Raw genomic sequence first — 12,113 nt, forward strand, 5'->3', positions numbered from 1 at the left:
ATGCTGTTAATGCTAGTAACTTCAAAACAACTACCCTAAAGGTAGCCAATTTCTGGAAAATAAAAAGGTTAAAAAAAAGGAAGGAAATATCACATAACCTTTGTGTGTGTGTTGCTTGACTGGAGCAGCAATTCATGACTTAACATCATCTTCAAAGTCAGCACTGATGATTTAAACATAGCATGAGAAGAAGTAAACAACAACAAACCACTAAAACACATCTCTCTTCTTTCTAGGTCTTGCTTGAAAGAGATTATGAGTGAGATGGGCCAAAGAGATGAGGTCCTTGTTGAACAGGAGCTCAATGTTAGAATCCCAAAAGTAGTGCCTTTGTGTTTTGGTTAACTCCGTAAAATATGAGGTCCAAGAAACACACACAGATCTCTGTAAAAAACCCAGGGTGAAGGCCAGGATCTTGTGGCCTGTAGCAGATGCATTAGCCAGGCTCTGAATTACAGTATCAACTGCACCTAAAAGAAGTACAACCAGTGAACTGAATTGTCTACAGTGCTGACAAACTGGTGTGACACCACTAAGGATCACACCACAGAAATCCCATGTAATGCAGCACCCTGTGACGTACTTGGCCATGACAGCTTTGAACACAACTGAACACCACTGAAAGAGGCTAAAGATAAACCTATTTTTCTTTTATCTCCAAAGTAATAAATGACACTCTGCATTCCCTCACAATAACTGTTTTGAAGTTTCACACAGTTGTATAGACAAGAGATGTAAATATGACACATACAAAGTGTCTTAATTTCTGTTAGACATATTTGACTTTTAAAGCTAATTCCATATATTATGAACCTACAGCAAGCCTAGATTCATCACAGAAGGCTTTCAGGCAAGCTCCAGGATGTCATCTCTTAAGTGCTCTACTACCATAACCAAAACCTCCACTAGAAATACAAAACACATATGCTACCCTAAACAGCCCAGGCAGTTGGGAATCCCCAGTGCTTCCAACTGTTGTATTTTCTGATATAGGAGAAATGATCTCCTGTTTGGACACATTCTGGACGACAGATACAAATGTCAACAGAACAGGCACACTGCAGTGCCAGTGAGTGAGTGATGCAACTAGGAGCAGGAGAAATGTACATTTGCCTCTGTGGAGGTGGATGAAGACAGACATTGTCAAATCCCAAGCAGGTAGATTAAGCAAAAACAATGTTCCAGTTCTTCCTTTCTGAAGTTTCTACTCCACTGGGGCTGTAATTAGGTACCATAGTTCCTACCAGAGTTTTCCATGCAAAATGTTTTCCCATGTTTTGTCAGGTAGTAGAGTCCCTTTGAAAGCCAGAGCCAGCAGCTCTGCCAGCTGAATACAATCTCACAGAGTTTTATAGTACACTTTGGTCTGCTTGAAAGCAGGACTTGCAAGGAACCTACATAAATACAACAGTGCTTCTGCTGACATAGCAGTGTGTCAGTGGAGTGACTCAACACAGATAAACAACTTGCAAACTGAAAGGCAATACACACCCCTACAAATTACAAAGGTCTCAGAGCTGAGGACTCAAAAATTGGTGATGAACAAAGCACTTGTACCACAGATCAGCAATGACTGTCATACATTTTGCTGCATTAAAGCAACAGCTCATCTGTACCAGAGTTAGACACAGAATCCTCAAAAACTTTTCTGTGGCAGCCATACAGGGATGCAAAACCATGCCAGCAGAAAGTGCAAAGTTAGGCCTTGCACAGACGGTTGAACCTCTGAACATTCATACTTCACCCTGAGCAGCTGTGACTTGAGGCTCCTTTTTTGAGATATTTCCACAAGGTTTATTCCAAAAGATTGTGTGTCTAACAACTGTGTGCATATTTCTGAGCTGCTCTCCAAACGTGGAGGGAAAAGAGAAAATTTAAAAATGGAAAATCAAAGAGGCTATTTTTTAGTATTTTGACATAAATAATTTAATATTCTAGATAAAATTACCTTTTATTTTCTGCTACATATCTTAATTGACTGACTTTTTTTTTTTTCTTTTGATGCCTATCTCAGTTTGGAGTTTCAGGTCAGACTCTATCCAAGAGTTTAGGCAGCTTTAGGCAGCTGAATCCAGGAAAAAATTTCTGAATACACATCTTTGCTGGTTCTTACAGCTTCCAGTGCTTTATAATTAGAAACATTTAAAACAATAAGACTCTACAGTTACAGCAAGTAATTCTGCTGCTGTTTTTCTTCCTTTACATCTAAGGCAGAGATAATGATTCCTTTTCCAGTTCTCAAAGATTATTTAAAGTTATTTAACTTGTTCTGAAAAAAGCTGAGATTGCGCTTGAAGATGTAATTAATTAATTAAGTGTAACCCACAGCCACTTCTCTCTGTGAGGTTTTTGAAGGTGTTTCTCACAGACCTTTGTCCTTCTTGCAAGATCTTAACAGTTTTAATGATGAGGATGATAAAGGGAAAGCCATGTCAAATACTACATTGCTGCATGGCTGTCTATAAAAACGCTTTCTGACAGTAAGGTTAGATACAACAAAATTCTTAATATTTTTATGCTGGAGGGATTTAAGTATTTTCCTGGAACTGAAATTCATATAGTTTGCAACTCTTTCTAGAAGATAGCCTTGTAAATAATGGTAAATTTTTTTAAGACCTGTAATTGTGATATTTCAATCACCACCTGTATAAAGTGTTCCTGGGAGATATCTGGTACACAGCACATGAAGAATTAGTTATACAATTTACACTACTAATTCTGAATGCTACACGTTTACTTCCATTTGCAATTCAGTTTAAAGAAAACCAAACCTCTAATCTGGGAACCTCCAAAATTATCCCTTAGTAATTGGTTTATACAATTTTTAAACTCTTTGGATCTGTTTGACTGAAGTAATGGCTGGCAGTAGTAATGACTCTTACATCAATATTTTGGTGGAAGCAAGATAGAACACATCTCATAAAAAGCCATCTGTTTTAGTGAAGTTATTCAGAGAAAATATGCCACTTTCAAATTATGTGGATGTACTCCATCTCTCCTGAATGATTCATAAAAATATTTTGCAGTCTGAAACACCTCTGATCTATCAGAGTATTTTCTCCCATTTAAGATGTGATACCTCTCACTTAGACTTTGCCAGATTTCTGCAATCAACAGAAAATCCGCCTCCAGATAATCTCTGGATTGCTCTTCCACACTTAACAACCTTATTTCAATTATTTACTGACTTCCCATTCAAGATGGGAAATGATGGAAACAGTGGACATCATCAATTATAAAGAAATCTTTAATGAAGGACTGTTTTTTATTTTGTATCCAGTGATCACACACACACACACAAAAGGAGTCACACCTGTATTACTCCATTCCTGATGCCATACAAATGGAGTGTACGGTCACATCCTTTCAAAACAATGACCAGGGACACCTCTAATTAAAAACTGAGTCTTGCACCATGCTGACACTAAAGTGGAAATGTTTCTGGTACTAGAAACACAAGGCTCTACTCCTGGAAAGATTTCAGTCTGAATGCTTCCTAACCGAAATACAGGTACATCCTTTTCACCCAATGCCCTCTTAATTTGGTGACAATATCTGTTTGATGCTCATGTTCTGGGGTAAACACTCAATACACAGTGAGTTGGATTCATTTTAAATTAAGACAAATGGGTATATCCATCCATAGGCATACCAGGTGTCCAGGCTCTCATTTTCAGTGAGGCAGCTTTAGAATATATCCTAAAATAGGGACCTAGTACCCAGTAAACATTCTTTAGGCTCCAAGGATTACAGGGATAAAATAATTTTCTCTTATGGTAGCATAGTTACCTACATGGGGACACTAAATTGGTACATCTAAGTGTCAAAAAATACCACCACTGTGTCTGTTCCAAGATACTCTAAAATCCAGAATAAAAAGCAAAAATCCTAAGACAGGCAATGAAATTCACTACCTGTAGTGCATCTTGTGAAGAAAGACCAGGGATATTTCAGCTGAATGAGGAAATTAACAAGATGATACATGGAACAACACACACCGATGAATACAAACAAAATGCAATTCAGTCCTGCTTGTTGTTTGTGCTGGGGACATTATTTTTGAACTCTTCACTCATTTGCTTATATATTTTTAAAATACAAATTTGCAAGCAGCTAGAGAATGATGGATATCTGAACCAAACAAATTATTTTATTTAGATGCTCAAGAAAGAATAAAAGTTCATTACATATGAATGAATATCCATAGTCTATCTCCACATAGCAAGAGAAACAATGTGTCTTTCCTGCATATTTTCTATAAAGTTGTTTTAAACTGCATTTTTATCAGTTATTTAGAAGTCCTGTACTTGGCAATAGGCTAGAAGTTCTTGCATGCATGAGCAAGAACGTTTTCAAGTGCTTCAGAACATTTATTATCCATATTGCAGAAAAGAACAATCACAAAAATCTCTGGTACTCTTCAAAATATAAGACAAACGGGTATTTTAAAGTGCATAAAATGAGGAGAATATTACAGTATATGGAAATGGGATATGAAAGAAAGTTTTAAACTTACCCTATTGACACTCCTATTTCTTAAAATAATTTGAATTAGATTTTTCTTAAATTCTTCTATCTTCTTGAAACACTTCTTCAAAACATGATTTGATAATTTAGTATCGGTTATTAAACTGATCAAAACACCAACTCCTTCAGTAAGGAAACTTGGAGCTGGGAATTTAGGACTGTTGTAAAAAACAGTCAGTCCGTCAAGCAACTGAGACACTGAATTGCATATGGTGAAGGAATCATTCTCAAGCTCTGAGAAGTCTGCTTGAAGAATTCCTCTTTCTGACAGTTTTCTTATTTCAAGCAAACATTGCAAAAAATGCATGGGAGCAGTCAGACATTGCTCCTTGCTAGTATGGCAAAGATTCAGTGGGGGAACTCTTTCCAACCAATGTTTAGAAGTGTTGACATTATGCTCAGATTGGTGAAAAACTGAAGCTGTGCCTAAAGAATCAAATGCAGAGTCATTACAGACATCACATCCAGAGTCTTCTAGCTGGCTTGAGTAACTTGTAGGGTTTATAGATTCCTGACCCAGAACAGGTTCAGCAGAGGTATCCTGATTTCCTGAAATGCAAACACAAAAATTACATTTGTGCAATGCTTAAATACATGCTTATTGAAAGTGCCATATATACTTTCTCCTTTTTACTTCCACGCAAAATTCATGTTATATATGTGTATGTTAGCTCCCAAGAACTTCTCATGACTCGAATTTAGCTGTGGAAGAAGATATTTTTAAATAAAAGTAAAAAATTTCAATAGTTAATGTCTATTTGTGAACAATATGTTTTATGCTCATAGTAATATGAACAGTAATTCTGAGTTTAAAACTGTCAGAAATTTTAAGTATTCCTATATATAATTTAAGTAGACATAAACCAAACAATCTAAGTGAATATCTATACTCCATTAATTTCCACGGAAGAAAATGCATGTAAATTTCTGGTCCCCCAAACATTTTCACTGCTTTTATTTTCAAAAACTCAGACTGCTTTTAAAAGGCAGTGAAAGTCTGTTACTATAACTGCATCAAATAAAATATTCTTCTTTATGTATACTTTCTCTCCCCAGTCAGGTAGGAAATTCTAACAACAGTCAAAGTTGAACAGAACATTAGGTTTGATTTTTTCATTATTTAACAAAGAGGAACATTCAGAATCAAAAGCTTCTTCAGTCATCACATATCTTATACCATCTCCTTCAAAGACACACAAACTACATTACAAGACTATACAGTACATTCACACCAATAAATTACTTTCGTGTGCTACTGTAGAATCTCTTTCATCCCATTTCACACATTAAATACATTTAAGACAATGCCTCTTGACATAAACTCAGCTCTAGGTGACAAAAAACACCTGTTCTACATGCTACCTATGCCAAAAGATCACAGTCAAAACAAGCCAGAGAGGTGAAGTGGTAGTCCAACACCAATAAACATCTCAGTGCCACAAGGCCAAGCTAGAACCCCCACATCTGCCCAACTCCTGGGTCAGCCCTGCTTACTGGGGCAGAGTCACAAACTGCTTCCCCTCTCACTCTTGGAAAACTTGCCTATACCGCTCATTTTCCACAAGGATCCCATGCAGTACCATCCTCCTCTTAAATTAATTAAAACAAATTACAGATGGTTTGGTTGTACAGGAAATAGATGCTATATTTCATAGCAAGTTAAAAAAAGCAAAAAAACATTCTTAACACAGAAAACATCCCTAAGCAGCAACCTACAGTATTCTGTATGTTAATAAAACACTACTCAAAAATTTTAATATGGACTTCATTAAATTCACCATTTCTAATTAAATTCTGACCATCAATTCAGTCTCTGAAAACATACCAGTACCAATGAAAGCACTATTATCAAGATCAAAACTGGAAACATGGTTTATTATTTATCGTTGAGTTTCATGTCTTTAACATTCAGACTTAATTGAAATTGCACGGTATTGGCACACAACTGACTCAAAATGAAAAGGCTAACTGTAGGGAAATCAACTGCCATTTCCAGGAGGTAGGAAAAGGCCTGGAAGGCCTTTTAAGGCCAGCTTAGCATTTTATAGATTAACACTGTTTCCAAACGTCCTGCATACCCAACTGGGAAAGCAAGCAAAGAAGCAAAGCACACTTCCCATGGTCTGACTAACAAGATCAGGAATCCATCTTTCATGTCTTCTCTCCCTAAGGTTTTGAGCAAAACCCATTTCAGAAGAAAAAAAATTGAAAAGTGGTTTTTGGTGCCATTTAAGGAAAATAAGCCCTTCCAGGGAATCCATCTACTGTGAGTTCCACTATGTTGTTATTTCGTTCCTGTTCTCAATCCCATGGGACAACATGGAAAATTGCATATGAGGATTTAATGTCAGAAGTAACAAAGCAAGAACTATGTACAAAACCCCTATATGTATGTTTTCTGATTCTCTTGTGGAAGTGTAAAGGGAAAAAAAGAAAAAAACAAACACTGAAGAGGTGAAAGAAAGGTGAAGTAATGAGAAGAAAAAGGGAAGAATAGTGCAGCAATATCCATAGAAACCAAACTTAAGATATTCTCAAATAAAAGAGGTAGGGTATTCAATGAAACACTCCGTCTACTAGGAGACAATACTGCATTTATGGTTAGGTTCCTAGCCACTGCAATATCAAACTCCTTTTCCATGATGAGCTTCCAGAAAACCCTGTTACAGTAAGTCTCCAATATCAGTGTATTTCCAGCTAAACGAATAATACAAAATGCTTAAAATTGTTAAGTCATTTACATGTTCCAGTCATTTGGGAATGAGGTAGCAGTTATGTTGTAAAAAAAACCAAAAAAACCCAAAAAAACAAATAACATTTCCCTCAAAATGTCTAGAAATAGCCTGTAATTTTTTTCTTGAAAGAAGCTAAACTCATCACTTTGTACTTACCTACTATTCAAATAAGAAAGCAGTCTTGCAGTCTTCATGTTCACACCATGTGGTTATCAAGTAAAAAAAAAACACCAAAAAAACAGAAATGGCATTAAGCCTGCCTCAGACTAACAAGAATCTTTAAATACTAATTTCAAGAACATTTTACTATAAGTGTATTGGAACAAGAAATATGAAAATTTAGTGTGTGTGATAAAGTGACCACAAATTTTACAACACCATATGCAATGAAATATCTGGTCATGAACAATTTTACAGTCTCCTTAAATTTGTCACATCAAATTCAGGAAATATTTAAGTTCTTAATTCCTATTTAGTACTTTAGTTCCTTACTAAACTAAGATCCTGAGCTAAAAAACAAAGCAAGATCCTGAGCCCTAAACAAAGCAAGATGTGGTCCCACAGAGAGCCTTGGGGTGCGAAGACTGAAGAACTTACATCCCTCTACACATATCCACTGCTGCAGAAAGAGTATGGACTGAAAATCAGAAGCCACTCCAGGGATGAGGGAGTGACTTACACACGGCACAGTGTGTCAGCAAGGTGTGCAGGCACTAGAACTCAGAACTTACATATTGCTGTGGGACCACAAAAGAGGCTTTCATCTGAGCAGTGAGACGCCAACCAGGCCCATGATTAGAGAATAGGGAGCCTTCAGCTAGTCCTAAGGAAGCAAAGCTCTAGGAAACACCAAGGACAGTCCCATCTCCCACATTCGTTCTCGCACTACCCAGTGCAGAGCAGAAGAGGCAGCTTGTATGAGCTCTGTGTAGTAGGAGCTGGCGTGGTGGAAGATGCTTTCTTAAGAAACTCTGCTGGTGGCTACCTCAGACTGGAGAACTTTTGAATAAGAAAGGCCAAATGCTACATATAGTTCTACATTTAAAAACTGGAAGAAGGGTCCTCAACTGATGAAACTGCTGTGAAATGGTAAAATGATCTTCAAGTCTTTTGAAAAACTTAATCTACCTGCAGTTTCACCACCAACAGGGACTGCAGAACAGAAAACAGGCTTGAAGGTGGCAGAGGTAAGAAGGAAAATGAAGACATGATCTGAATTCTGCAAAGAAAAAATTATTTCAGTTTCAAGCACTAAACATTGTTTATATTCTCTCATTTCATGGGCAGACACATGGATTATCACTTGAAAATCAAAACCACTGACATCAGACACGTAAAGTTCTCTTAAAACTCAGGTACAGTTGATACTCTCAGTTCCACTTCTAAAAGAAAAAACAAGAGACAACTAAAAATGAGACATTCATAGCATTCCGCTTTCCAAGTAGGTGTTCCGTCAATAACCTCTAAAAGGAAATGAAAGCATAAGTGAAATTATGTCCAGGTCTACATTTTTCAGGGCTGTTATTCTTCATTTAATTTTCATTGATTGGTTTGTTTGAAGTGCACTTTCCATGAACAATAAATCAAGTTTATTCTCTTATTTAAAAACTCATACATTTTCTTTGCCTTTCTTTCATGTGTAACTCTGCCTCTATGCTGCTGTTTTCATTACTAACCAAACTGACTGGTTGAGGAAAAAACAACTCTTCCCTCTTCATGAACACTTATGTGTTTACCCCACTGTTGTCCAGACCTGGAACCAAGCCAAACTTCTATTGTTATTATTCCATAATAATAATTCCAAAATATTATTAGAATATTATTAGAATTCTCCAAATAAGAAGCCTTGTATCCCACACTTTGCTTCTGCATTTCCATGGGTTTTTTTTTTGTAAGTGGCTTGGAAAAGAAAGGTCCTTTGTTTGAATGCAAGGTGCTTTTTTATGCTTTTTAATGCTAAAGGTGCATGCTGACATATTTTATCCAATTTAGGGATAATTTCACAGAAATGAATATAGGACTGAGTATGTAAAATTCTCAAATTGTTCAATGCTAGGATTTAAGTGCTTCTCTAAAGGCTTAGAAGCATATACTTCAACTTGTTAGGGATTTTGCTTACATAAAGCACCGAAATGTTTAGAATTCACAGTAAGAACAGAGAAGGATTTTGAGGATACAAACATTCATTTTTAAGGGATCTCTATAGATGACAGCACAAATCTTCTGCAGTTCCAGTCAAACAAAGCAAACTTGCAGTAAAGATATGAAAGGATACATAATCAGGTGACAAACATAAAGATTTGGATTGGTTAATGCTCACCAAGAAGCTTTGACAACAAAAGATCTGACAAGCTTTACAATATTGACCATCTCAATGATGTGACTGAAATTTAAGTTCTAAACCAGATAGGGGATATTTCAAAATACTAAATGAATAAATGTTATCTCTAAAGACAACCTGACTGAACTGGTAGTGCAAAACTGTAAGCATTATGTCTTATTAAAAATGCTCTGCATTATGAAACAAACTGAGCTTTGCTAAGAGACAGGAAATAGCAGCCAATGAAGACTGCAATGATCTGGATTCAACTTAGTGAGATGAAGGCTAAAGTGAGGTGGACTCATTAAGAAGTCAGTTAAAGTGTACCTTCCTAACATCACTTTTCTTGAATACAACATGGTATAAATACTTGGCTTTTCTGTCTATATATCCAGAAGGACGCAAACAAAGATCTTGAGGAACTAGATTATAAATTTCAGTTGGGATAAGGTTGTCCAAAAGGGTTGTGAAACCTCCATTCTCAGAGATACTTAGAAAATGTCTGGACACAGTCCTGCACAACTGGTTCTAGATGACCATGCTTGACAAGAGGCTTGGACAAGATGGGTCTTCAGTAGTCCCTTCCAACCTCCACCATTCTGTGATTCTGTATTTCCAGGAAAAAAAATTGAATTGACTGATTCTTAGCTTCCCACAGTAGACTTAAAGACAAAAGGATCCTAATTGCCACTTCTTAACCTGTTTTTACCATATACATTCAGTTTTCCCCAGAACTATCATTCTGTTACCCAGAAGAAAATAAATTAATCTACACTAAACTATGAATCCCACTTGCTTTTATGAATCTTATTCCTAATAATCACTACATATTTTATAAGAAATTAATAAAATAATAACAAACCCTATCTCTTGCTGGAAAAATTGGGTTGCTTTTGCCTCTGAATGGGTTCCTTACACAGAAATCTGGAAAGTAAAGGATGTTTCTTGGGTCCTTTTGCCCCAAGTATGTGCTTAGAACAGCTGTAGCAATGCCATCAGATAAGACAGGCAGCACCTGTTTTCCAAGGGAGAAAGTTTCCACAATCAAAACAGACCTGTTATCCATGGGAGGAGCAGCTCTCTGAGATTTCAATGAATCATTACACTCCAGCTGGTGCTTTTTACAGATTGCAAATTAACTTATTTAATTATCCTGAAAAGGCCTCAGCTTTCATAAAGTTCCCCATTGTGTCAATACAATTATGGAGAACAGATTTATATCATCATCATATTCCAAGAGCCATATTCCTATAAATCTGTACTAAACACAATTTAACTTCATTTTTGCCATCTCACAGATCTGCTCTCATTTCTCTGTTCTCCTCATAAAAACATAAAATACTTCTTTGGTTGTGAGACATTCCTTGCCATGCTGCCTACTTGCATTATTACCACTGGCAGATGCACGGGAGTACACCAGTACACTTAAGATGTCAAATTACATTTCTGAAGTATTATGTGTCTGACACCCCTAAGTCTTAGAGAAAAAATGTTGAGATGACACACTGGGTTGCCCTTACGGATCTGAATGGAGAGAAAGACACCTATTTTTATTTGGGAGGATGGGGAAGCAAGAAGTAGGGAGGTAGAATGTCTTTATGAAGAAACATCAGATTCCTAAGCACTTGAAAAAATAATCAGAACTGTCTTCCATGGCAACATCAAATTAAGAGCTGACTGCTGCCCAATGGAGAATCCTCTGACCTTAGAAAAAGCAAGAATTGAAAGATACCCCTCAGAGGCTGACAGTTCCTCTGCAATTGTCATGCTTTTATATTCCTTCCAAATACCAGTGGAGGAAAGTGATGACAGGACACAGCAATCTGTAACAGCAGCTCATTTGAACACACCAACCTGAAAAAATAGCCTTTCCTTAAACATACCATGATAACTTAGAAATTCTAGTCTGTAGTCCTCTACCTTAGTTTCATGTCATATGAACTAGGATTGTTGCTAAGTGCTATTTACAACATATGTAAACATTTCACACTATATCATCTAGCTTCTGGGGAGGGAAATAATTTCCCCTAATAGACTAATGTGTTTGTATGATTATTATTCAGTCAGATGTGGACTGCTGTTAACCCCACTAACAAGGAAGACTCTTTTATGAGGCTGCAGATAACATATTCACTGAGGAAATCTTCAGGTTTTGGCCTGACCTTTCTGAATTCATCTGATTGGTTTCTCTTTGAAAATGAGCTTAAAAAAATCTATTATCAATTATGTTTTCCCACCACGCTTTTTAATATAAGGAGGCAGAGGAAACATCACAAGCTATATTACTTAAGTCATGATGGAGAGCTTTGCCCTTTCAGAAGTTTGAAATACAATTATTCAGAAAATATTTTGACTGGCCATCATTTTTCCAGCTATAATCAAAGCAGGACGTACCTGATATCCTGTCTCTGCCTACCAGGGAAATCCTGGGGTGTACGATGAGCACCCAGAGTTTCTGTCTCTCCCTTTTGAGCAAGAAATTCCCAAGCCATGACTTACAGGGAAGTGGAAAGGGAAGAGGAAGTTGAATT

General features: G+C 36.7%; 1 protein-coding gene across 2 annotated transcripts in view; it reads right to left on the reverse strand.

Annotated features, from left to right (window-relative positions):
• Positions 1 to 12,113, reverse strand: part of MEI4 (meiotic double-stranded break formation protein 4) — a 69,574-nt gene that overhangs the window by 44,056 nt on the left and 13,405 nt on the right. For both annotated transcript variants that reach the window (XM_053938606.1, XM_053938605.1), the window contains exon 3: positions 4,517 to 5,076. In XM_053938606.1, coding sequence (XP_053794581.1) covers positions 4,517 to 5,076 — 560 coding nt within the window. The remainder of the gene's footprint in view (positions 1 to 4,516; positions 5,077 to 12,113) is intronic.

The sequence above is a fragment of the Vidua chalybeata genome, chromosome 3 (genome assembly GCF_026979565.1).
Source record: "Vidua chalybeata isolate OUT-0048 chromosome 3, bVidCha1 merged haplotype, whole genome shotgun sequence".
Taxonomy (NCBI): Eukaryota; Metazoa; Chordata; class Aves; order Passeriformes; family Viduidae; genus Vidua; species Vidua chalybeata.